Source organism: Mycteria americana, chromosome 14 (genome assembly GCF_035582795.1).
Source record: "Mycteria americana isolate JAX WOST 10 ecotype Jacksonville Zoo and Gardens chromosome 14, USCA_MyAme_1.0, whole genome shotgun sequence".
Taxonomy (NCBI): Eukaryota; Metazoa; Chordata; class Aves; order Ciconiiformes; family Ciconiidae; genus Mycteria; species Mycteria americana.
In genome coordinates this window covers 1454378-1481024 of record NC_134378.1, presented here as the reverse complement: position 1 = coordinate 1481024, position 26647 = coordinate 1454378, and the positions used below count along the sequence as shown (strand labels likewise).

Below are 26647 nucleotides of genomic sequence, written 5' to 3'. Positions count from 1 at the left end.
CACCAGCTGCGTTTCTTGGTCTTTGCAGTTGTCTACAGTTCTAGTGGCTGGAAGCTGAGGCAGAACCTGAGTTGAGGAGGATCCTCTGTTGGGGAGGATCATGACCATGTGGAAAAGACATTGGTCTCTGGATCTCCTCAAGGATCCTGGTAAATAAGTTAGTGATTGCAGTTGCTCAGCTGCAAGCTTTTAATCTCTTAAGGTTTCTGTTTTAAGGGGTGCCTCAATGGCTAGAAACAGGTATCCCCAGTGCTGATCACCAGGAGAACTAAAGCTATGGCATCTGCCCCTGAAGAAATGATGTTAATTTTAAGAAGCCCAAGGGGATGTGGCAGCCTGTAGAATGGAGCTGAGCATCTTACAATGATGAGCACTGTAAAAACAAGGGGGGTTTGCAGAGACTTGAGAGACTGATACAGGGATGGTCCCGCAGAGAGCATGAAGTTGAGTGCTAGGAGGACAGAAGAGCAGCAGCTGACAGGAGTAGGGACTGCAGTGGGGGGAACAGGGGCTTGGGCAGCACCTCTTGTCCTCAGCAGTTTTGGTATTGGCACAATGAGCATGCTTGCTCTGCACTCTCTTCTCCTTGAGACTAAACCAATGGCTGGTGGGAGGTCTGTGCTACTGTGGAGCAGCGACTCAGGGAGAAAAAGGTCTTTACTGTGCTGGAGAGCTGAGCTGTGGGAGCCACAGCTGTTGGGATATGGCTCCACCAGGAGGCTGCATCCTTATGGGGTCTACATGGTGGTGCAGAGAAGAGGCTGTACCGTCTGCAGGCTCTGTGAAGCTCACTGCTAGCTGCAGACCTGGAGGAACATCACTTTGGCTTTCAGCAAAAAGAAGCCAGTCCCTGGCAGGAAGGAGAGTGAGATATTCCCTGGCCTAACCTCGTTGTGAGGAGAGAAGCAAGTGTGTGCTGGTATGGAACTGGCAGAGAAATTTCTTGTCGTCTTCCTTGGGCTTCAAGCATAATATCTGTTAAAACTTTAATGCAGGTTATTTTTGGTGTTAAAGGGAAAAACGGTGTGGGTGCAAAGATATGCTAGCAGGTGTTGAGAGGTGGCTGTGTGGCTGGGCATCTTGTGTCTTGGCAACACCAGCTGTCAGACCCCAGCTAAAACAGCTGCTGCCCGCCACAGGGTAGCTCTGCAGCGGTGGTGGCTGAGCTCTGCAGCATGATGTAAATTTGTTACCTGTAGTTTTGGTCCAGCAAGGGAATGTTGCTGATGTTACTTGTCTTTAACAGTGCTTGGGCTGTCCTTAAAGCAAGTGGTGCCTGTTGGGGCTGAGAGCACACCACTGAGGAGCCTCTGTCCCCTCTGTGGAGGTGTCGTCATCTCTGCATTTCCCCAGCTTGATTTCCAAGCTTGCAAAGGCTGTGCTCACAGTTGCAGGGGTTCAGCTGCCCACAGGTGATAGCTGGTTGGTTTTGGTTTGTCAGAAACACAAAAGCAGAGGAGGCTGGGCTGGGCTGGGGCAAGCAGGGTCTCGAAAACCCAAGAAGCAGAGCTTTGTCTTCAAGCGCTGTTAAGTCACATATATATCTGACAACTGGGGATAGTGTTTACTGAGACCTTCTGGGACAGCAGTGTCCCTGCCCACGCTTCCTAGGGTGTTTCATTTCCAGGATGTCTGTTAATATTCCGCCAGGCAAATGGGTGGAGGAGGATGCAGTATGCACAAAGCTCCTGGCCTTGGAGGAGCTGCTTTGGTGGGGAAGGGACCACCTCCAACTGCTGGGGATGGAAGGCTGGAGAGATGTCTGAAAATGGAGCAGGCTGAGACTGCTCATACATTTAGTTAATAACTGGCAGCGCCCGTTATGCCCTCAGGCTGCTGGAAGGCACTAGCAAAACCTTGCCAGTGCCACAGCAAAGGAAGGTTTACATCTCCCTGCGTTAAGGAGCACTGAGTGAGCTAGTGGAGCTGCTCATGCAGGGAAGAGCAGGGGGCATTAGCTGGCTCGTTGGAGGATGAGAAAGTAGGACACATACCTCTCAGGTGACTTCCCCAGAGCCAAACAGCCCAGAACTCAACACGCTCCATCTCCCAGAACAACAGATGTCCAGGATGGATCAGAAGATGGATATTTCAGATCTGGCAGCAGAACAGCCAAGCGCATGTGCCAAGCTGAGAGGGAGAGGCCGGTGTCCTTGCGGGGGGAAGTAATTTGCACAAACCTGAAGCATTTTGTTCAGCCCAGAAAGAAACAACCTCCTCCATCTTCCAGTTATTTTACTGGTGTTTTTTAGGTCAACCTCTGAAAGAAGCGTAGGGGGAAAAAATGAAATGTTTCAGCCGGTTTGATTTCAGAAATGTCCATGCAAACCAGGTCTCCGCTGCTGTACATATTTCAATCAAAACTCTTTGCCAAATGGGAGCTGTTGGTCACCATAGCTCAGGTTTGCCCCAGGCATGGCTGGTTCTGTGGCCCCAGTTTGGGCTCTGCCTGCACCCACCTGGCTCCATGCTGGCCGGCTGCACTGCCTGACAGCCTCAGCCCGTCCTGACACATGTGCTGGTGCTGCTGGAGCCAGCAGCAGCGAGAGCCGCTGCTGCCAGGGCTGAGCCTGGACAGCTTCACCTGCAAACACCAACCGAAACCTGTTGTGCTGCGGGGAGAACCACGATCTTCAGCTCTCATCTCCAGATGGCCATGCATGAGAGGTCCGTGTTGGAAGGCCAAGCTGGCTGTGAGAGAAGACACACCAGGCTGCTCTGTGGCAATGTCATGGTGTCCCTTGCTGATGGTGTCCCACTGGGTGCTGGACCCCCTTGCCGCCGTGGTAATGGGTGAAACGGCGGTGTGTGAGCCTCCCGGCTAGAGGCTGGCTTGAATAAGTGACGACACAAAGTATGGGCACGTCCCTTGGAAAACTCTTCCAGCCTTCTGGAGACTAGGAAATCTCCAGTCCGGCTACCCTGGAGACTTGGCCCGGAAAGCAGACGCCCTTGGTCTGAGGGGGCCCAGGGCTGATCCCTCCCATCCCCTCCACTGGCTCTGACCCAGCGTGTGGAGCAGGGGGCGAGGGGGAGCTCAGACCCGCAGAGCCTCACCCGGCTGCAGCCCCGGCCAGCTGGGCCCTTCTCCTCCGCCCCGAGCCACGCTGCGCCTCACCCCGCCACGGTCCCCCCAGGCTCCCCGTTCCCGGCTGCCCCCCTCCAGCGCTCGGGCTGTGGGGAGGCGCCCGCCACCGGGACAGGGCCCGCCGGGCAGCGCGGAGGCGAGCGAGCGCAGGGCTGCGCAGCCGGGCTAGCCTTGGCCTCCTGCCTGCGCGGGCCCCGCTGGGGCCCCGGCGTCGCCCCTCAGCGGCCCCCCAGCCCCGAGCGCCCGCCACCGGCCGCTCCCGCTCAGCGCCCCGCCGCGGGGAGGAGCCGCGAGGCCGCCCCGGCCGGCCCAGCCCGGCCCGGCCCGGCCCCTTCCGGCGGCTCGGGTGCGGCGGCGGCGGCGGCGATGGCGGTGCCGGCGGAGGCGGGGGGAGGCCGGCAGCGAGCCCTGGCCGCCGGCTCGCCCGTGGACTACATGAGCATCACCAGCTTCCCCCGGCTGCCCGAGGAGGAGGCGGGCGGCGCGGCCGAGGGCGGCCTCCGCGCCCGGAAGGAGGAGGACGCGTTCCTGGGCGAGCAGGACACGGGTGAGGGGCGGCGGCCGGGCCCGCCCGCGGCCCCGCATGTCCCCGGCCCCCGCCGACCCCGGCCCCCCTCGGGCCCCCGCTCCGCCCGCGGCCCCGAGCCCGCCCGCGGCCTCCAGCAGGGCAGGCCCGCGGATCCCCTCAAACCGCGGCCCCCGTCGCCCTCCACACCGCCCTCCCCGGCGCTGCTCGCCCTCGGCCGGGCCGAGGGGCTCCCTCTCCCTGGCCCCCACAGCGGGAGCGGGGCCTCGCCGGGCTCCCACGTCCTCGTGTTCCCCGGCCCCTCGTTCACCTTGCGGGGACGTGCCGGGAGCCGCGGGCACGGAAGATAGCCAGAGATCCCAGGGGTTTGGCACGGAGCTAGCGATCCCTCTGGCCAGGTGCGCGGCTGTAATAAAGTCAGGTGGTCCTTTGATCCTTGAGAAAACCCTTTGCCTGTTTTTAATTGATTGCTTCCTTCTCAATAGTTCAGAGAAATATTTTTTCCTCCCTGTGTCACGTTTCTCCAAGCAACGTTGCCCTTCACCCCCGGGGCTGCTTCGTAGCCTGCGGGCAGGTCTCTGCCCCGTCGACCCCAAAACCCTGAGGCCCATGTTTGAGCAGGCCCCACGTGCCCCTTGTCCTCTGCCCTGTCCCGCTGCGACCGCCGGGTGAAGATCCCATTGCCCCTTCTCGTCCCTCGCCATCCTGCCCTGTCGGGGCAAAGCTGCCGCGTGCAGGGTTGCGGGAGCAGCTCTTCCGAAAGCACGAGGCCTCTTGTCTCACACGTGGAGCACGAGCAGAGTTTGGTGCGGTTTTGGCTGTGCCAGCGCCCTGCCGGGCACGGGGTCTCAGTCTCCCCAGGTGTCCGCACATGGGGAGGCCGGAGGAGCTGCTGCTCTCCTGCCACGTGGAAACTCGCGCTCATCCAACTGCGTGCGTGTTGCAAAAGCCGGCTGTGGTTCTCCATGCCATGTTATCTGCCGGACTGGCAGGGAGGGAACCCAGAGCCCTGGTTTCTACTGCCCAGAAGATCTCATTAAAAGGAGGAAGCCCCTGTTGTGCTGGTGGTGCTGGGGACAGACCCCCGCAAAGGACCGAATGGTCCTGTATCGCAGTGCCTGCCAGAGCCCACGAGCGGCTCCAGTCTCTGCTGTCCCCTCTGAAGCGTCTCCAGAGCTGAGGTGGCCCTGGTTCCCCAAAGTGCTGGTTCCCCCGTGAAGTCACGTCTCCTTCACAGCCCCCATGGAAGCCAAGTAGGGTTTGGTGGATCTCTTTCAAGCATGGACATCGGTGGTGGGGCAGGCACCTGTGCGTCGGCCTCATAGGCTGCTCCTTGCCCTTTGTGCTCCCCACTGACCCCTTCCAGCCACTCCCATCCCCAAACCACGGCCCTGCTGTCCCCATGCAGCACCAATGGTTGCAGAAACTAAGTGACTTGCCCAAGGCCATGCGGGACGTCTGGCGGAGAACGAAGGGACTTCTTTGTGGGTGGGAGAGGGCACCCTGGAGGGCCGTGGCCTGCCCTCTCCCACGGTCGCTCCCTGGGCTGTTCATGTCCCCTCGTGCTGGGCTGGCCTGTCACCAGCGCTACAGGAGCAGAGCAGAGGGACAGCGTCCTGGAGGGGTCGGGCAGAGGAGCCCAGCTCACTCCTCATTGTTTCCCCACTGGTGGGGCTGGTGCCCCGCTGGGGGGGGCCAGGGGCTGCATGTGACTTCCCTCCCCAATGGCATCCCCCGCCAGGCCGGTCATGGCTCCCACCGGAGGCACCCCAGCCCATCGCCCCCCCGAGCCAGGCCTCCCACTCTACCCGCATGCTGCGGGCCAGCTCACTCGGAGCAGACGTGCCGGTGAGGGGCTCTGTGTGTGCTCAGAGGCACAGGCTGGGAAAGCTGAGCCTTTCCCAGTCACGCTCCTAAATCACCGCAGCATGAATGAGATTAAATTTGCCCTAAGGGGATTCCCTGGCTGCAGCATCACTGAAATTAAAACTAACTCCCCGCCTGGCCCCCGGAGAGCTGCACCCAGAAGGTCTTTTTATTGTCATGGCAAGGACAGGGCTGGCAGTCCCCAGGGGGATGCTGCCTGCCAGAGCAGGCGGAGAGGCATGGCGGGGTGATGGGGGACGCGGGGTTTCCTTCTCCCTTACCCCGAACCTGCGAAATGTCCCCTGTGTGGAGGGACAAGCTTCTCATCTTGTGTTTTCCACTCGGTACTCCTCTTCTTCCCACCATGGATGCGTGGGGCACTGCAGCCCCCACTGGCTCTCGGCAGCCCCCGAAAAAAATCATCCAGCCCTGGATGATGCCCTGAGCTGCTTGGTCCCGTTCGGTGCCCGGCAGGGACAGGCATGTCCCCGCAGCTGCACCAGCAGCTCTGTGTGCCCGGCAGCACCCGTGCACAGGCAGGGCACGCTCGGCCGGTGTCCTCGCCGCTGCAAAGGCAGCAGCTGACGCAAGCAGAGATTCAAGGCATCTTTCATGGCAAAAGAGAGACTTTTTCATCCTGCTGAGCGTTGTTTGCCGGGCGACGGATGCCCAGCAAAACCCTGCCCCATTGCATTTGCCATGTCAGAGCTGGGCGTTCGGCGAGCAGCTTGATTTCACAGTGGGCCTCGTCAGCTGGAGGAAGCAAGAAATTAAAGGAGAGCCTTTGCTGCTGTCAGAGCGGGTGGACGCCCCGAGGCCCTCCGGTTTGCAGGTTTGCTCCTCTCCGCCCTCACTTTGCCATGCTTCTGTCTACAGGCTTTTCCTGTGCCCAGGCCTCGTGTTTTGCTTCGCCTCTGTTTTGCTCAGGTGCTTGAGCTCAAGCATAGCTCCAAATAAGGCTGCTGGATTTTTTTTTTTATATCTTAATTTCCTCTTCTTCAGTCCTGTTGCATTTCAGAGACCTGTTTGCAAGTCAGTGCTGTGTTAAGAACCCTTCCAAACGGAGCAGTAACTGTGGGCCCATCACTGAAGACTGATGAATGGACTAAAATGGAGCAAAATTCAGGGGTTTTTGCCCCTCTTAATCTCCAGGGAAGTCAGTTTGGAATAACTAGAGGTAAAGGAAGGGATCAGTAAAATGACCTAAAGCAGCATCTGAGCCAGAAAGTCTCTTGAGAGCTGGGATCAATAGGGAAGGTAATAGCCTTGCTGGAAGGGGCACGGTGTAATATTAGCACTGGGTAAACTCTGCAATAAGAGCCCCGTGTTGCTCAACAACTAACACTTGTTTTCTCCCTGCTGCCCACAAAGACCCAGACTCCTTCCTGAAGTCTGCGCGTCTCCAGCGCCTGCCCTCGTCCTCATCAGAGATGGGAAGCCAGGACGTGTCCCCTCTCCAGGAGACCAGCAAGGACCCTTTTTCTGGAGACTGCAGCTGCCGGCAGGATGGGCTGACTGTCATCATCACCGCCTGCCTGACCTTCGCCACGGGGGTCACAGTGGCCCTGATCATGCAGATCTATTTTGGGGACCCTCAGGTAAGACGAAACAGTGGCTTTGCAGTTGGGCTTTGGCTCTGAAAATAGGAGAAGCTCCCTAACTTTCTTCCTTGCCAGCAGTTTAGCGGGGTAAGTGCTGGTGAGCCCCGGCCAGTGTCAGTGAGACCCTGGGTGCTGAGTCTCTCTCTGTGATTCCCCCCCAAATTGTCTCGAAAGCTTTTTGCTGCGGCTGGGGGTTGTGCTCGAAGGCGGGAGCTGGGCTCTCGGTGCCTGCCCCACGGCCGGGGCGTGGGTGGCTGTGCCTGGCAGGTTTGGGGGTGCTGCCGGGGGGAAACAGGCAGCCCTGCTGCTATGTCTCCAGCTGTGGCCTGAGCCAGACGTGAATGCTTTCAGAAAGCAATCCTTAGTTAAGCAGTAGGCATCTTTCACACATCTCCACTTGGGGAGAGTTTTATGGATCTGTATGCCCAGGCTCACCTCTGGAAGGATCCATCCAGGACCAAGCAGGGGAATGGCTGAAAACAGAGCTGAACCTCCTGCTAATCTGTCCCACAGACCATAGCAAAATTGCAGTGCAAAGGCAGGATGGCTGTGGGGTCATACCTTCCTGCAGAACATCTCCTGCCAAGTACTGCATCTTGAGAAGGGCCGAGGGGCAGCCAGTAGTCACCATCATCTTCTCCGTATGCCGCCCAGCAGGGCAGAGCTGCCTGCAAGTCCACGAACGTGAAAGAGATTTGCTTTTTTTTAATTTATTGCTCTCTCACTAGCATGCAAAATGCAGCCGTTGGGAGTGGAGCGGCTTGGCCCCGCGGCTGGCTGGGGTGCAGCGCCGGGGGGAGGCTGGGCAGCGCAGCCCCTGTCGCTGCACTGCTGGAAGGGCCGGTCCTGCCCGCCAGCCTGCCGTGGCCCTTCCGTCTTTGCACTTCCCAAGGCCACTCTGGCTCATGCTGACATGCTGCAATTTGTACCATAGGGTTAAAATGAACCCTTTAAAACTCCCTGTGACTGCATTAGCACTGGCACTGGCACCAGGGAAGGATGAGAACAAGCCGTGGTACTGGGGGGATGCCGCATTCTTTGCAGCTGTATTCCCATTTCCAGTGACCGCATTGCTGCAGCACAGTGACAGCACGCCGTTGCCCGTTGCTCTTGAGGATTAGTCCGACCCTGCTCTGGGGTTGTGGAGGACAGGGTGAGACGTCGCCCACCAGCTTAGCCTGTCTGCTGTTGAAAGCCGGCTGAGCTGATGGCCACGGCTACATGCAGAGCGGCCACAGCTGCCCTGGTGCAGGGATGTGCCAAGGGACATATGACTCCCACCGGCATTTGCAGGCACCTGAAAATGCAGATCAGCCACAGCCTTGGCACTGGCCTCAGGCTTTAGTTCCCACAGAGCTGGGCGAAGATCTGGGCGGCCCCAGCACCCCTCCCCGGGCACAACCACTCTCCTCTTCTGGCAGATCTTCCACCGCGGCGCCGTGGTCACGGACGCTGCCCGCTGCACAGCGCTGGGCATAGAGGTGCTCAACAAGCGGGGCTCCTCAGTAGATGCGGCCATCGCCTCGGCCCTCTGTGCGGGAATTGTCAACCCCCACACATCGGGGATCGGCGGGTAAGTGTTGATCACTCACCCTCGTGCTGTTGTCTGCGGTTGTCCTCAGGTAGGTGGTTTCCCCACCAGCTTGTAGCCCGAATCGCAGCACGTGGTACCAGGTCTCTGACATCAGGCGGTGGACGTGTCCACATCTGCACAGGGACAGGGACCCTTCCTGTGCACCGAGCTGACAGCGAGGGACAGATACCCCCAGGGAGGGAAAAGCTGCGTCTGTCATAGTGGCTGCCAGGGAAGTCCAAGCCTCAGGCTCGGCAGGGTTGAATAAGTGGCCACAGGCTGCCGAGTCTCTCTGCGAGTGTGCCAGGAGCTTGCAACACCCTGGGCTCAGTCCCAACGCTTTCAGAGACCGACTGCTTCCCTCCATAAGCTCTGCTCTGCTGCAGCAGGAGGCTGAGGTCTGAGCCTGGCTCCAGACAGCAGCCATGGGAGGCACGGTGGCGAGGGGTGGCCTCCTCCCAGCCCTCATCCCCAGGGTGGCATCTGTGTGAGCCTGCTGCCCTCGGCTCTGCAGGAGCTCTCGGGAGCGTTGCATAAAACACTGCCACCTGATAGCTTCTCCAGGCTGCGCCACGGATTGCTGTTGTAAGCAAAAACCCTGTTTTGTTGCAAAACTGCTCGGATTAGAAAGAAAATCCCGGATAGTCCCAGCCTGGCAGTGGAACAGAGCCAGTGGCCCTCTGGCCAGGCTGGCAGGGACTGATCCAGCCTCGCTGCAGGCTCAGCACGGGGGCTGCCTGCATCCCGCACCGGCCCTGGCTCGGTTGTCCTGAACTGCACTCTGGGGAAGGGCAGCAGTGTTCCCCTGCACCGCTGGCCAGCCCTGGGTTACTGCTGAGGGTGGTGACCTGCTGTGATGGCCCCGTCACGCTGGGACTGGCCCCGGCCCCAATGGCATCCGCGATCTTCATTTTGGCTTTGTGGCAGCAGCTGCTGCAGGGACAGCCGGTGCTGTGCCGTGAGCCCCGTCTCTCTGCAGGGGTGGGGTGATGCTGGTCCACGACATCCGGAAGAACAGGAGCTGGGTGATCGACTTCCGTGAGGTGGCTCCCCTGGGCATCCCACTGGAGGGGGACCTGCAGAAGGACACCAAGGTGAGGACCAGTGTCCCATGGCCAACCCCTCCAGGGCTGTAGCTGGCTGATGTCTCCAGCTCTCCTCTCCCCGCAGCTCTCGGGCTGAGGGGGAGATGCCCAGGGAAGGGACAGGAGGCCTCTCCTGCCATGGGAGATCCCAGGCCTTACAGACATGGGGAGTCCAGGGAAAATACTTCTTTGACAGCCCCAAAACACCTGGAGCCTGCAGGGCTTGGGGAGTAAAGAGGCGTGTCCCTCCGGCAGTGGGGAGCCGGGAGAACAAGAGTCCCAGGAAGGAGCACAATCCTGTGTTGTTCTGCTGAGTTATTTCTCCTGACCAAACTGGGTTGAGACCAGGATTGAATTTGCCTCTTTCCTTCCAAAAACTTTTATTCCCTAATTGAGTGTGTTGCTACAGACCTCTTCCCCTCTCCTAAAGACCATACAGACACTTCCCATGTGAATATGACTTGCATCTCCTTGACTTGCAATCGGGGACCATGTCCCATGTCCTCACAGGAAAGAGACTACTCTTCCTTTTTGTCCTTCCTATTTTACAGCCAGGCCTGCTTGTGGGGGTGCCAGGCATGATACAAGGAATGCACCGGGCACACCAGTTACACGGAAGGTAGGACACGAGGCTGGCGCGGGCGGGCTGTCCTCGTGCTGCACAGGCTGTGCCCTGGGGTCCCCGCAGGGGAGCTGGGAGCACAAGAGCCCTTGCCATCAGACCACGTTCTCAGCCACCAGTCAAAACCACTAGCTAAGGGGCACTTGGAGGCTTGTGTTGAAAAATACGTTCATTTTTTGGTACTTCATTTAACAAAAGAAGGAATTCAGCTTGGTCAGGTTTTCTGCAAAGTGGAACTTTGGCTAACAAGATGGACAATAAATGTTCTCTTAGAAATAGGTGCAAGACATTTTCATGCATTCCTGTGTATTTTCATTCTCTCTTTAGCTGGACCCTAGGAAGTATTGCTGTCCTTGATGCCCTGTTGGGACAGGGAGGGAGGGATCTGAATGACTTGCTCAGGGCCGGGGCCTGGCTTGAGATTTTGGCTCAGAGATGCCCCTTCGCCTGTCCTTGCACTGACATTCCTCTTCAGTGCACATTGTGGAGCACTGAGATGATCCTGCTAAAAAGAAACAACCCACTGAAAGCCCAGTGCTCCTTTTGGCCACCACTGGCCCCACAGTCTGGTCTTTCAGGAGCCCCTTGACCGCAGAGCTGAGCCCTGTGCTTGCTCCCCACCACCCTGCCCTGCTGCACCCCTCCAAGGCATGTTTCTCCTTGTCCTTTCTCCTTTGGCAGACTCCTGTGGTCCGAGCTGCTGGGCCTCGCGGCTGGTGTCGCTCAGGATGGGTTTAATGTCACACACGATTTGGGTGAGTACCTGATGAGGAGCCAAGGGTGCCTGCTCAGCACGGAGGAGCACACTGGCCACTGCGCTGGGGTGCAAGGCGGCTGGGGATGTAGACTCATGGGAAATTAAGGCTCTTTGGACCGGGAGATGGATGGTGTTGGGAGCTGAGCAGCGCGTGAGCCACGGTCCGCAAGGGGAGAGCGTGGTGGCTGCAAAACTGGAGCCCTCTCCCAGGGCTGGTCAGGGACAGGTCAGAGCAGCCCAGGCGGGGCAGCCACCCAGGGCCAGGCAGGGAAGGGCGCTGGGGTTTCTTTGCGTTTCCTTCCCAGCTCTAATGGATGCATGATCCAGCCTCCCTCTAGTTTTGAAATAGGGCAAGAGGCAGCAGCAGGTCTCCAACATCTCCATCAGGCGCAGAGTGAGTCCGGGTCCCCTGCGTGCTCCTGCACCCTGGCTTGTCTGGATGTCCCTCCCCTTCTCGCCCGCAGCCAAAGCCGTAAGTGAACTGAAGGACCTGAACTACTCCGACAAATTTCGGGAGATCTTCCTGCCGGACGGCCAGCCCTTGCTGCCTGGCATGTTCGTCAGGCGCCTGGACCTTGCGGCCGTCCTGGAGCTGGTGGGCGCAGAAGGGGTGTCAGCTTTCTACAGCGGAAACTTGACCCAGGAGATAATTTCTGAGGTGAGCCATGTCTGTCCCTGTCTCTGCCCCAGACCGCATGGCACAGCCTGGGCTGGGGGTGCCACCTGCCATGTCACCTGCTTAAGGTGACAACCTGGAGATAAGCCATAGCCACGTGTTAGCACAATGATGGGGACAAATGTGTGGAGCCTCCTTTTTCTTTCCTGTCCCTGTCACTGCAGTGGCGTGACACAGGTCGCTTCCACAGCCTACAGAAGTGAAACCTCCATTTCCTCTATAACCAGGACAGACTGTTTTTTCAAAGGAAAAAAATTCTCAATTTCAAGACCCGCTCTGCGCTGTGTTAGTATTAGTGACAATCCCTTTTTCCCCATAACAGAGGTGCCCCACTGTTGAGAAGCAAATTTTTTTTGTTAATGGAACTGTAAGATATAGACTCCAGGAAGATGGTTTTAAAATAAAACTGTGAGCCTTCTGAGCAGAGGATCAGACAGGCTTGGTCCCACTTAGGGTTGCCCTAGTTTAACTCCTGTTGTTAGAGGTGCTCTGGAAAAAATAGCAAGAACAAAGTAATTATTCTGGTAAAAAAAAACAAAACCCAAACAACTTTTATACCTGTGTAGCTGCAGACAGGGTGGTTGCTGGCACCATTTTTCCCTACCACCGTGGTTCAGGTGATGCCCCTTCGACATGTCAGTAATCTGGAATGGGTTCATTCAGCTCAAGCCTTAGACATTTGTGAGCTCTGTGTTTGGAAATCTTCTCCTACGGTTCACCTGGACCACAGCAGAGGTGGAGAACAAGGAACAGGAAAAGTCCCAAGCTTGTGGTGCATCTCCACAGCTAAACCCTGCTTTATCACCCCGTTCCCCTGACCTGAGGGCTGCCACAGGGAAGCACAAACTCTCTATGGAGGAGCAAGGCCCAGGGTTGCAACACCAAAGACCCTGGCAAGCTCTGGGATCAAGTGTCCCATTCCAGCTTTGATTGCAGAGCAGAGCAAAGTGCTGGCTTCCCACAGTGTTTATTGTTCCAGCAAAGGGAGGGCATCAATGTGGTGAAATCAAGTAAAGCTCCAAAACACCCTACCCTTTGTTTGCATCCCATGGCGGGAAGGCACAGGTGCAAAAAAGTGCTCTCTGGGGAATTTGAGATGGTGCCTGCAGCGTGTGGCTGACCAGGGTTCTCCCCTTTCTGCGCCATCAGGCTCCTCCTGCCCCACTCCCCGCTGCTTCGCCCGGGCTTTCCGCTGGCCGAGCTCCAGGGAGCCAGCTCCTGGCACAGGCACTGCCGGCTCATCTCAGCCGTTGGGTTCAACCTGGCCTGTTCTCTGGGACTGCTTTGGGAAGGGGGCAGGGGTCCCAAGTAGGGGATACAGCTTCTTTTGCAGCTTTGGGGTGGTTTGACATGCTGCCCCCCACAACGTGCCCTGCATTAGCTTTCCTGCTCCAGTCATTCATCCATTTCTGCCAGAGAAGGAGTTTTCTTGCCAAGTTAGGTGGCTAGTTTAGAAATCAGTGCATGCACAGGTTATTTGTTCTTGCCCATTTTTGGATGGAAATCCAGAGGACTCGTAGCAGCAACTCACCCCAGCAGGTTGTGTGGCTTCTCCTGGGTGGAAGGAAAGAGTTGGCCCATGAGCACAGTAGCACCTCTACGCTGACTGAGAGTATTACCTACTTTAGGGGATTTTAAGATCAGCAGAGTGCAGTGATGATGGTCTTACCTCACCTCCATCATGACTCAACCACAGAAGTCCTGCAGTAGGAGGAATTACCCATCTTTTCTGTGTTCATGAAAATTACTAACCCCAGTAAACTGTACCTCTAGGAGAGTCTTACAGAAAGACCAAGCGTACAGCAGACCCACTGTCACCACAAATAATTAAAAATAAGATGGCAATTGTATGCTAAAGATTTCTAGTGATGGTGACCTGCTACGCCCAGGTTCCTTCTCTCCTGGATCCACATATATCTTTTATCCTAGCAGTATTCAAATGCTTCATAACCTTTAACATACATGCCTGGGGAGAGAAGGCTGCAAGGCAGTGCCAGTCCCCATCCTCCCGGGGAGGCAGAACATCTTCAGAGCACCCGTGGGGTGGGTGAGCTTTTGGAGGTGAGCGGCAGAGCCTTCCAGCGGTGGTGAATGGTGAGCCAGGCTACCAAGGCCATGAAAGCACAGATTTTCAGGGTACCCTGAGGAACCTGGCACTTGGCTCAGGAATCTCAATTGTATTTGTTTGACAGTGTGGTGTGTGTTCACCTGGGCCAGCACGAGGAACACAGAAAGCCTTGACCTCAGTGTGCGCTGCTTTGCTCTCCTATGCAGGTCCACAACTACGGAGGAGTCTTGGTGGAGGAAGATTTCAGCAATTACAGTGTCAGAGTGGAGAATCCCATCCACACAGTCTATCGAGGTAAACGCCTGACCCATTGCCATGCAACTCCAGTTAAAAGTTTGCTTCACCTGGCAGGAGGTGGCGACAGTATTTAACAAGAGTTGAAGTCAAAGCTGTGCTGAAGCATCTGGAGAAAAGCCCTCCAGGGAGTTTCCTGCCATTGCCTACCTACACGGATGCATCGTAGGCAGTTCAGGAGGTTTTCAGCACTTTGAAATGGGCCTGTTTTTTCCTTGGTAGTGACCAATGGTATTTTGATAGCGTTAGAGTGTAAAGATGCAACGTAGTCACATATTGATGCAATGTCTAGATAGAAGCTGGACCATAGACTAGCGCCTACGTCTGAAGACAGTTCCCAAAGTTTATCTACAAGGGAGGAAAACTTACCTTATGCCAAAAGTTTCTCAAATGTCATTCTTTTCTAGAAATCCCTGTATTTACTCTCCTTATAGCTGTAATGTTGCAAACCCATTTTATCTCTGTTATTCCATACTGCAGTCCGGAAACCAACCAGCCAACCAACAAGAACTGAATTTCAGATGTAAAAAAAGCATCCCTATTTGGGCTTCCTTCATCCACCATAAAGAAACAGAAAGATACCACAGGAATGTTTTGAGAAATCCTTTTCAAATCATGTTGCTTTCCATTATTTCCCCTCAAATCTGGAAAGGTTTCCCTGTCCTCAAGGACACTAGCTTATGGGAAAGTATTATAACCGGACAGTATCTGACAAAAGCAGCTTCATTCCTCTCTTCTTCCCTTCACAGGTCATCTTGTTTTCAGTCCCCCACCTCCACACGCAGGTCCTGCACTGATCACAGCACTGAACATCCTTGAGGGCTTTAACATCACAAGTCAAGTATCCAGGGGGAATATCTTGCACTGGATGGCAGAGGTAAGAAGAGGTTCAACATTTGGCTGAATTTCTTGTACTGCTAGAGAATAATTATTTATTCCTTGGTTGTACAAAAACGTTTGTAGGTAATTCCCAGAGGAGAATGAGCAAATAGACCGCTAAGGTGTAAATCTGAGCTGTGCTGCTGCCACAGGTAGGTGCAGATGCTGGAGCCTCCTGCTCAGCTGAGCTCTTTCTTGCTTAGACAGAGCTTTTTCAGAAGAACAAACTGTGGCTTTTGCCCGTTTCTTGTATGTGATCATCTCTTCAGAATGACCCCACAGCAGCTGAGGGTGGTCCCTGTTTCCTCCACCTCTTATGCTCCAGTGGCCCTGGCCATACCAGAGCACTGCTAGGGCACTGCAAGGAGAGTCAGCGACGTGATGCTGCAAGCAAAAACCTATATGTGGCAATGGCAAGGAAAACTGACCCAACGCTGTATATTTTTTTTAAATCTTTACATTTTAGCCCACCTCCTGATCTCAGTGGTCCAGAACATGATTTTTCCAGTATTTAGGGCTGTCAGCCCTAGCAAAACATTGCAGCTTCCTAGGAAGTCAAGCAAGTGCTCCGTTACCTGCTCTGTAAGCAGAATTATGTTCTTGGATGCCTAACAGATCCACAGCTGGGTTTTACGAGCTGGGAATTTTAAGCATGGATGTAACCAGATCCTTGTAGCAGACAGGACAGTGGGTGCTTGGAAGCTATTGCCTCTCAGCAAAACCTCAACAACTGGAGGTATTACACGCTGCTAGGCCTGTGCAGAGGAGGTTGACTCACCTAAGTTATTTTTGAGCTCTCTTCAGGAAGCTTTGGATGAATCTATTTGCTTTGCATTTACACCAGGCCAAGAGTTTCACCCACTGGTTATCATGTCCTGGCTGAGGAACAGCAACCTCCAGATAAAGGGCAGTCACTTCAGAAGATGTGTAACCCTGATTACTTGGGATCACACTGCTGAACACATGGCTAAGATTCAGTGCTAGGTCAGCACCAGATATTCCAGTCCTGGGACAGCCATGACCAAGATGTCCTTAACCTGTGCCTGTGGGGTGGACATGGTCTGTTTGTTTCAGTGGAGCTCCTCCTTGGCCACCAAGCCTCTTGTACATCCTCCACATGGTATGGTGGTCAGGAGACTGTTTCATGGAAATGCCACCTTCTCCAGAAGTTAATCATGTTCTACACTGTACATCAGAAGATAAATGGTGACACTTCAGGAGAAGTTGTTGATGTGTGGCACATACCAAAACAGAAGTCACATCTAGCTATCCACCTGCAGGGTAATGTACTGTCTTGAATCTTGAATGAAAATGGCATGACCTGCAAGCTGAAAGTCTCGTCCATTTCTGCTAAGCACAAGCTGGCTTGCTTGAAGAGCACATCTCTCCCTGTGGCTGTCCTCTGGCTATGCACTGTAAAACCAGGGCTGGATAAACCGTGTCTTTTGAAATTGCATCTTCCCATTTTTAATGGATGGCTTAGGCAGGATTCTGCATGTATGAGAAACCAGATCCCTTCCCCTTTTTACACCATCATTCCCTTTAGTGTGCTGGGACTGACGCTTTCTGTTCAAACACTTTGGATGACTTACAGCTAGGAACATGGGTAGCAGCTGGTGAGCAGAATAGCTCATTTCTGCTCGGCAGTGGTGCTGTGCCAGTGGAGCTGCCGTGCAGAGGCAGCGGTGAGCCCAGGCCCCACTGTCCCAGTGGGATTCACTGTGATCTCTACTGTTGTGGTGACCACTCAGGAATGGAAATAGAAAGTAAGTGGCATCCTGGTGACCCTGTCTGCCAGCTGGCAATGCAGCTGAACCACTGAGCTGGGCTGAGCCAGCTGGTCAGCTCCTGCCGGGCATGTTCCACCTTGTACAAACACTGCTGGATAAGCTCGGCTTCCCCAGCACACAGTTTGCCATGCCAAACTGATGTCCTTTGGTCCCCATACCCACATGTGGCAGCCCTTTGCACTGAGGTATTCCCAGAACCAGGCTTTAGGCATTTTTCTTCATAGGCTTTAGCCAACATGCCAGGAGACCAGATACCTCTTTCTGTTTGGAGTATCAAAAGTTGTATTTCCAGGGCCACCTAAATGTTTTTCCTTCTTTCTTTCTTTCTTTCTTTCTTTCTTTCTTTCTTTCTTTCTTTCTGTGTTCAATTTAGACATTAAAAATAGCCCTGAGTCTAGCTAGCAACCTGGGAGACCCATCTGATGATGTGTCCGTCACTCACGCTGCAGAAGGCATGGTGAGGTAGGTCTGAGGCTGACAGGCACGATGACAGTTGCAAGATGTCTGGTTTGGATATCATTCCTGTATTTGCTCTTTTCAGTGCACAGGGAAACCTGAGGTTTTGCTACCTCTGTTTTACTGAGGAAAGGTCAGTCCTTGAGTGTCCTCCTAGGGCTCACTCTTCCACAAGGATCACAGCTGATACCACGGGGCTCTGGGGATGGGTCCTGGGATGTCCTCACACAGAGGTTTCCTGGAGCCAGCTTGATCTTGAGAGTTCCTCCCACTTTCTCACCCCTCTAAATATTCCTTCTCAGCAGGTCGGACAAATGACCATCCACATGGTCATGACCACACATGCAGTTTCTGGCTCTCCCTTCCCCACTGTGGGGCTCGGTGCCTTTGCAGTACGCCCAGACGTGCGGGAGAGGCCAGGCCTGGGGTTTCAGCCCAGCCTCCCACCTCAGAGCCAGGTTTAGCCATGGTTGGTGGCCAGAGCTGGACCTGACTTGCCCCCCTCCTGGAGAACCGGCATTCAGCCGGGCGGTGCCACCCCTTGTCCATCGGGGGTGAGTTTACCACTGTAGACAGAGCCTGGGAGGTCCACGGCGTTGCCTCTCTGTGCAGACTGAGCCATCTTGTCGCCTTCCATCGGGTGAACCGAAGGAGCTCCCTGTCCTCAGAGCCGGCCCCCTCAGGGAGACACCACCAGTAGCTGTGTAGATGTATCCCCACAGAGACCAAGAGATGTTCAGCTTCCTAGGCTCATGGCTTTCCTTCCTCTTTCCCTCCCTCATTGCTGAAGTAAATCAGAAGCTAATTCCCTGCGCCAGCTGATTAATGACTCCCAGCCCTTCTCATCTGATCTCCGCATGCCTCACTTCTCCATGGAGAGCGGATCCGCTGCTAGCCAGGTCCTTGTCATGGGACCTGATGACTTCATTGTTGCGGTTGTAAGGTAAGGGATTTACTTCTTCCCTCTGTAATGTACTCAGAGGGTGGGAGCAGAGAGGAGAAAGCAGGTTCAACAGGACAGGATGGGACCAGACCTGGAGCAGCTGGGCTGCTCTGTCCCAGCTAGCCCTGCCACAGGAGAAATGGGGAAGACGGGGTGGAGATGTGTGAGCTGGTGCTGCTCTGCCCTGTGTAATCCTACAGCCCTCTCACAGTGAAACATGTCTGGATTGGCCCAAATCTGCTCCCTGGAGAAGAAGTGATGGCCAAATTTGGGGACTGATGGGGGGATGGAGACAGATCCATCACCTAGAGGGGAATCCGTAACCACAGGGAGGGACAGAGCTGCTGTCGCCCACATGGTCCCTGCTCCTGAGTACATGGAGACTTTCACTCCTCACATCTAACCAGCCCTAAAGAACTACCAAAGAGTCTCCATCAAGCCAAGATGGGACAGAAACTTGGAGCCCTGAAAGCCTCGAGGTGTACAAAAATCTCTGGGAGGATTTTTGTGAGATTTCTTCATGTTTCTTTTCAGTTCTTTGAATCATCCCTTTGGCAGTGGAATAATAACACCCTCTGGAGTCCTCCTGAACAGCCAGATGTTGGACTTCTGGCAAAATAAAACAATGAACCACTCCATTCCCAGGCCGGTAATGAATGACATGACAAATTCTTTATTTGAGCTGTCTGTACCATTTTTTTCAATTTTATTCTCATCTCCACAACAGGGAGGCTATTTAATGCCTTATTAATAACTGAGAGACAACAGTCTGTAGAAAGCTCCTATTTTTCCATTATATGAACCACTGAAACAGAGTAAACGGAAGGCTTCATGTGTATCAGTTATCATTATAATGCAGTTTTATCAAGCGACGCTGCACATCTCAGCTACTTATTTTCCCTGCAGTCCAGATGCACTTTAAAGCAACTGTGGGCTTGAACTGAGGACTCTCTTTATGAATTGCTGCTCTGCAGGTTTAAAAGTAACAGATAGCAGAAAAAAAATCTTCAGGTCTTGGAAAGAAACAATTACAGACCAGTACTGGTGGCTTCCAGTGCTGCCTTGTTGTTTCTTCTTGCCATGTATTGTAAAACCATCCCACTTTGCTGGGTTGGTACTTTAGAAGTGGGTGAATGGCTCCGTATACCTTCTGTAAAAGAGCCACGGCATGAAACGGGATGGATCCTGTTAACATCAGAGAGCATCATCATAGCAGCGAGGATGTCAGCCTTGTGAAACTACACAAGTGCAATTGCTGGCTGAAGCATAAAGAGTAAGAAGTTAACCTGCGCAACTTGAGCACCAGCAAAGCTTTAGTCGGCTTGTTGAAATTTTTTGGTGTGTCTTTTCTTCAACTGCAGCAAAATCTCATTCAGCCTCGGAAGCGGCCCCTGTCTTTCCTGTTGCCCACCATCGTGAGACCGTCCGAGGGGATGTGCGGGACCTACCTATGTCTGGGAGCTAACAACGGGGACAAAGCCTTGAGCAGCATCGTTCAGGTCAGTGCTGTGTCCGGGCACCCGCCCTCTCGGAGCAGCTGTTGGGCTCAACGCTGAGTAGGGTCCCCTCCTGCAGTACAGGCTTCCCCTTCCTAATGTCCCAGGCGGTGTTGAAACTGGTGGCCACAGGATTACCAGTTCAGTCTTTGATGTCACCAGTTCCACACATGTGGTTTTTCAAATCTCTAAGAGCTACCGGTTTACTTCTCTTGCATCTTTTGGTGGCACCACTCATAATTGTAGAGGAGAAGCACCTTGGCAAAATCTGTAATGGTTTTGTGTCATTCTAATACCTGTTCAAAGCTCATCTTAAGGATCATTAGGAAAATAATGGAGCATTTTGTATTCAGAGAATTGCAGGAGACTGGCAGCCCGTTAGCCCTTTTCCCTATGAAAAGCTCCTTTTAGGGCATTCTCGACTGAATTCCTCCCCGCTCAGCACTTGCTATAAATCGGGCAGCTCCTCCTAATTTATGATTTGTAATGAGGTGAAGTACTTGCCAATAGCTTGGTTGCATGCACAACAGCAATGGATCGCTACAGAGAAAGGCACAACAAGAATGGCTCCCATTTTCCTTACCTTTTGGAAGGCATGATTCAGAGCAAAACTGAAGCCAACCCTCGGTTTCTAATGCTTTGTTTGGAGAAGTCACGTGCTGAGCTTTTGGCCAACAAACACGTATTTAGAGATTACATCACGTCCCAGACACACAGCTTTCCTAATTTAGCAGGAACTATGTGACAAAAAGCCCCTGCAATCCTGAAAAGGTACTGCTTTTCCACCAACAATATACAGGCCATATTTCAAGGGCCTCTTTGTATGTCCAAAACCCTGCATTAGTTCATGCAAAATCTTCTTTGCTTGCTGCATCTGCAGATGTTGGAGCCACCAATTAGGGGGATGCTCGGGAAGTTGGCTTCTCCTATTCTCATTACTTTTTTTTATTATTGAGGATCTTTTATTCTCTTGCAGGTTTTGGTAAATGTTTTAACATTTAACAAGAATCTGAGTGAAAGTTTGTCACTCGGTCGGCTTCACCCGCAGCTTCAGTCCAACACCTTGCAGGTTGACAGTGAGTATGGACACTGGGTGTGGCGCAGCCTACAAATCTGGCGTGTTTCGAAAAGGAGCAGGATTTTCTTAGCACGCTGCTGTGGAAGTGTGACAGCCCAGCGCACAGCTCACCGTGTTCTAGGTCCCCAGTGGGTGCGGAGGGTTTTGGGGAAGACAAAAAGCAGCAACCTAGCTTCTTCAAAGCTTGGAGCCCTTGCTGAGCCATGCCCTCTCCTTCTCGTCTTGGGAATGCTCTCTGGCCCCTCCAACACCACCTGTCCAGACTCGGTCAGGTGCTTCTCCCCAGCCCTCCCCCTGTCCCAGCTCACCTCCTGGTAGCAGCCTTGTCCTGTCCTTAAAACCTTTTGGTGATCTGATGCCATTGAGGATATCCAAATAAACAAGACTGCAACCACAGCTTCACCCAGACAGGTCCTGAAAGCTAGCAGATCTTCCTACATTTTATTACCACTGCCATAAATGATATTCTTTCACTTTCCAGTCCATGTCCCTTAACTCCACCGGCTGGGGAGAAGACAAGGCTTATGGCGAGGCTTGTAGCTTGACAGTGCTGGAAATGCAGCATCAATGCTGACACTCTGGAGACTGTACTGCCAGCTTTTGTCCTTGTTATTACAAGTCTTGGTCTATTTGGAGTTTTTCAGAAAGCCCCATACCTTACCAGAGTGAACCATAAGTGAAATTTGGTTCTCATTTCACACAAAATAGCCAAAGTTTCTAGGCCTTCCCGTTTCAGAGGAAAATCTAAAAATGTCTGTCGAGTGTGACCTGCAGACTTGGAAACTAGAATGTAATTGAAACAAATCCAAAACTTCAAAAGGTCTAATTTGTGGGTTTGGACATTTGGCATCAACAAGATAGGTGTTAAGACACATCTGCAATGTATATAGCTTAAATAACTGTGGGGTTTCTGTGTGCCTGCTCGGTTTGTCCAGCTGCATCCCCAGCTTTGTATCCTCAGGCACTTCTATTCATACAGAAATTACAAAACATCAAATAAACAAAATAAAAGCAGAAGAGCAAGCAACCTAAGGTAGATGGCCAGAAGATTAAGAACTACGTGAAGGGGAAGGCTTATCACAAAGTTTGTCATTTGGCAACTTGTTTTCCTATCAGTTGTTTTGAGCTGACTGGCATCTTATTTTGACTAATAACTGTTAATACTATTATTTGTAACTAAGCTCTTAAGAGCGGGGACTGCCTCGTGTTCTGTAAGAAGGATAACTACAATAGGTGCCAACAACGTATTTTCCCCTTTTTCCAAAGAGGAGGACCTTCCGCATCTTTAAATGGTCTTCTGGATCCTCTCATTTCCCCCACCGCACAGCACTGCCCAGCTCTGAACAGCTTTTGCTGCTGAGAGCTGGAAGACGGCTCCTCGGAGCGGTGAGTGCTGGTCCTCCTCGGCCGCTTGGCTCGCCCTAGCTGGACACCTTCTGAAGAGGCTGCAGGCAGTTTCCTTCACACTGCAGATCCCAACAGGGTTAGAACAGAATTTTGCATCAAAGGCAACAGTGGTTTCAGTTACAAACTCCTCTTTTAAAATCCCTACAGGTGAGTTTCCTGAAGAAGATATTGAATTCCTTGTAGCCAGGGGCCATCAGGTGGATAAAGTCAAAGTGGTGTCCCTAGTTCACGGGGCCAGGAGAACCAACAGTTTCATCATTGGCCTGAAGGACCCCAGGAGCGTGGATGCTGCCGGAGCCACAATATCGTAGCACCTCCCGGATGACGTGTTCGCTGAACGAGGCTTAGACAAATCAACCCACGTGACGTGCATGTTCTGAAATGGCCCCTTCTCCAACCCCAGAGCGGGAGCCCTGCATACACACTGCTGAACAGACTTTCTGCATTCCCCACCCAGGATGACACCAGAGGGGTTAGCAGCACCAATGTACAGATCTCTGATTTTTTTCTTTTATTTTTAAATTATTTGAATTGCAAGCAGCCCAGTCCTTGTTACAGGAGTGCAGGGAGCACGCTTTTCTTTCGGCAGAGCCTTGCTAATAATTTCAGTCTTTTCAAAAGCCCAATTCTAGCCAGCATCTTAATTTTAGTGAGCAGGAACATTAGCAAAGGAAAAAAACAGCTGATGATGATACTGTCATCTTCGTCTCCCTGTCTTTCCCAAGTTCATTCGTTGCCTCTTGTGTAAGTCAATAATTAATACAGCCTAACGCAGTGTTTGTAGGTGCCTGTAGCGGGAATATCGGGGAGTCCTTTAATACTCCGTATGGGCCAGCTGATTTTTACCAGCGTGCAGCCTCCTGTGTTAGTTCTTTTTCTCACATTGCTACATACCTTGAATTTTGGGAGAAAATATTTCGAATCAAGTTGCTGCACAGACTCACTGGCAGTCTGATTTTGTAACCAGAGCAATGGTTTTCAACTTCTAACAACTTGTGGAGCCCCAATAGTTTTCTTACAGATGTTCAGCCTCCTCCATGGTGAATTTAAGCTTAGTGGTAATGGGCTTAATTTTCTTAGATACGTTTTGGAGATATCTTAGCAGTACTCCACAGACTTGTAAAAATCCAGACTTGTAAAAATCCACAGACCACGGACTGAAAACCACATGCAGAGCGTTTAGGTAGATTCAGGGCTTTCCTAACACTGCCTTATCTCAGTCTGCTCTGAAAGCCTGAATCGTGTAATCCCTATAGAGAGGCTCGGGATTTTCTGCTTCCTAAATTCATGCCTGTACTTCAGCTCCATATTTCGATACAGGTGGCTCTATTGGAAAAGCTGAAGAGAGTGAGAGAAAAGGTACAAACGAAACCAAACACTACTGAGATAATTTTCTGTCTGCAGCACGTAGTGCAAAATACAAGAATACTTCTGCATTTCTTGTCTGAAATAGAGTGAAGAAATAATACCACGTCTGACAGCTGCACCACTTCATTCAACCCACATTGGACATTTCCTTCTCTTTCTACTAGCCAGTTAGACAGAGACACCTGGCACTAAAAAATGCTGGAATTTGATCATGTTCTGCGGTCTAAAATTTGATGATTTCCTTTATGGTGCAAATGCATCTGTGGCCACTGTACATATTATATATGTGTGTCTGCTTATGGTTGTCTTGGTCTTTCATTTGATGATTACACCAGTCACCCCCAACCCCCCTCCTGAGGGACCCCGCGACACCCGTCTGTCTGTCACACGCCTTCTCACGCTCGCTGCCATTTGACACGGGGAGTATGCAGGTCGTTTTGGGGCGGTCAGGGCGCTACGGCAGATAATCGAACTACTCGTTCCTGCCACCTGCCAGCTGAGGATCTCAAAGCATCTTACGCGAAGCCTTGCACGTTGTGCTGAGGAAGGGCAGAGATGCTTTTATGCTCCACTGAAGCGCAGCCACCCATGAGAAGAGCACAGCAGCTACCTAGCAGATGGGAACATCGGTGGTATTTTCTGTTACAAATGCGTCAATGGCCTCAGCTGAGAGACAGGGGAAGTTCAACGTTGTCTTTGGGAAGTTGTCTTCTGTGCCACCACACTGCCCGCAGGGCAAGAAGAGACTTTCCTCACCATAGGGACATCAAATCTGTTTATTTATTTTTCTGTCATGAGCACTAGAGTTGGTCACTGCCCGAAGTCAAAGCGTTCATGGAACTTCACGTGTCTTAGAGCAGACCTCTTCAGGTTTCACGGGAAGGGAAGGATGCAGTTTTGTGCATTGAATTTCACTGGTGGAAATTTGGGGGTTTTCTGGTACAGTACAGCAGTGGGCTATCCCTCGGGCACGGAGGCTTACTGTGCACAGCTGCAAAATAAGTGGTCAAGTCCTCGTCGCTTCAGTACTTTGCATGGAATACCACAAAACACTTTGAAAGGTGAAGTTCCTCTTTATTAACTGAATTCACCAACTCACTTCTGATGCTGGAAACTGTGTGTTCATTTGGAAGTTAAAGACTCTGGTCTTGATTCAAAAGGGCACTTACACGCCTCAAGGTACAATTTGACAGCAATTATTCAGAATCTTAAAATAAAGCCTGTTCCTAGGTGCTCTGCTGGATCATGGACTATGTTGCAGAAAGGAGAAAATTTAAAATAATTGGAAGATAGGACTTAGGCCCCCAGGTCATAGCTAAGAGAAGTAAAGATATTTTGAATTATTTCCCATTGTCTCTCTTTAAAAATGGCATCACTATGGCACAGATATATTCGATACAGAAGCCTTTAATCTGTTAATTGGCCCAGTGTCTCTGATACTTTGAGTCCATCTGTTGTGATGAGATCTAATGAATTTAATGTGAGGTACCAAGAAATACCCGATGTTTCCTTCTGTACAGGTGAGACGGACGTTGTGAAATAAAGGGCCATATTCTGGAGACATGTGTGTGCAGAGTAACTGCATTGATTTCAGCCTGGCTATTGCAGACGTCTGACAGCTCTGAAGCAGAATTTGTCCTGAAACTTTTACATGAAAGTGTCAGTGAGGAGCTCAGAACACAAAATACAAAATATAAAGTGGCTGAGAAAAACAATAAAGAAAATTTTTAAAGGAACAAAATAAACCCAAACAAACTAAAGAAAAAAAAAGATGCCTTTGCCAAATGTGACTATTATGATCTGGAATGCAATCAGCTTGTCTCTGCCCACGTTTGCATTGCTCCCCATCGACGTATACTGGTTTTTTACATCGGGATAAGCTGGAGACAGGCTCTGCTGCTACGTGTTAGCTCAGTTTATCAGTATTTCTCACAAAGGCTCGATGCCATTCATGAGCACAGATAACAAGCAGTGCTTCACTAGCTTTGGATACCGCTGTTCGCCTGTGTGCATCGAGCACTGATCGCTGCGTATAAAAGCCTAAAGGCAGAAGTCGGCGCCGTCATCCTGCAGCTGGGGGGACGAGGATGCTCCGGCCCCTCGGCTGTGCCATTTCGTTCCCATCACTGTCCCGTTCAGCGCCCAGACACTGAGGGGGCTGGAGCCTGACTTGCTCCTACCTGCTGGATGGGGGCAGATGCTGCTGGGCTTGTCGGGGTGGTTAGAGCCACGCTGCCGGCGCGGCTTGGCACAGCACCCAGCACAGGCGCGGGAAGGGCCGGGGGTCCCCTGCTGCCCCTGGGCACGGGTGTGAGAGCACACCGGGTGTTTCTGCACTCCAGCAAGCAGCTCCGGCAGCGTGGGGGGGACCTCCGTGCCTCGGGGGACCGGGGGCTGCCAGGGGCAGGTGAGGGCAGAGAGCAGCCGCTGCCACCGTAGCTGGGGTTCAGGTCCCCGGTCTCCAGGGCTGATGACTGGTGTCCTACAGCTCTGCCACAGCTCTGCCAGCCTCTCTCCGAGGGGTCCCTCAGCTGGGGCGGCGAGTCCGAAAGCGCCTGTTCAGCGTCAGCCGGTCAGCTGGCTGCCAGGGGGGCTGGACCCTCCCAGTGGCCGCTGGGTCCCTCTGGCTGGACCATCTCAGAGCCTCCTTCCACCCGCTGCACACCTCGACAGGCTTCCATGGACTGATCCCAGAGACTGACTTGTTGGAGAGAAAGGGGAGTCAGGTCTCAGTAAACACCATGAGATGAAACCTGCATCTCTTTCATGAACACATCAAAACCACTGAACATTTTGTAAGGTTTTGCAAAGAATCAGGTGGAGCAGGAAGAGCTCCTGTAGCACCCAGGTATTTTCATCACAGCGGTTTTGGAAAGAGCTCCCATACTTCAGTGATGGACATTTGCACAGGGAAAGGACAGCTCTGACAGGCTGAGCTGGTTTTCGGAGAGCCAGGGCACTACCTAAAAATGAAACACGTCTGTGCGGAGGGCAGCAGAGCCTATGGAGTAGAGCACTTGAGCACCGAAACACGCTGCCCAAGAAGGGCCCTCCAGCGGCCACAGCATTTTTAG

General features: G+C 52.9%; 1 protein-coding gene across 2 annotated transcripts; it reads left to right on the top strand.

The window, feature by feature from the left end:
- Window positions 1-2992: 2992 nt before the first annotated feature.
- Window positions 2993-25239, top strand: GGT7 (gamma-glutamyltransferase 7). Of its 2 annotated transcripts, none has more exons than XM_075517202.1 (15): window positions 2993-3635; window positions 6852-7078; window positions 8503-8654; window positions 9634-9748; window positions 10291-10358; window positions 11043-11116; window positions 11583-11776; window positions 14069-14156; window positions 14906-15033; window positions 17199-17287; window positions 18072-18224; window positions 18759-18873; window positions 19586-19723; window positions 20697-20796; window positions 22353-25239. In XM_075517202.1, exons 1-15 carry the CDS (start codon window positions 3455-3457, stop codon window positions 22514-22516), a joined length of 1986 nt encoding a protein of 661 aa, XP_075373317.1. In that variant the 5' UTR covers window positions 2993-3454; the 3' UTR covers window positions 22517-25239. The 2 variants fall into 2 exon arrangements, with proteins under 2 accessions (XP_075373317.1, XP_075373318.1); XM_075517203.1 differs by having other exon boundaries at window positions 3496-4012.
- The last annotated feature ends 1408 nt before the right edge of the window (window positions 25240-26647 follow it).

Bases quoted from the DNA above. Each gene is read 5' to 3' on its own strand.
- GGT7 (XM_075517202.1), top strand. From the start codon at position 3,455: ATGGCGGTGCCGGCGGAGGCGGGGGGAGGCCGGCAGCGAGCCCTGGCC. The intron at 17,288-18,071 runs GTAGGTCTGAGG...TCATTGCTGAAG, and splicing joins GCTGCAGAAGGCATGGTGAG to TAAATCAGAAGCTAATTCCC. The intron at 20,797-22,352 runs GTGAGTATGGAC...AAATCCCTACAG, and splicing joins CAACACCTTGCAGGTTGACA to GTGAGTTTCCTGAAGAAGAT.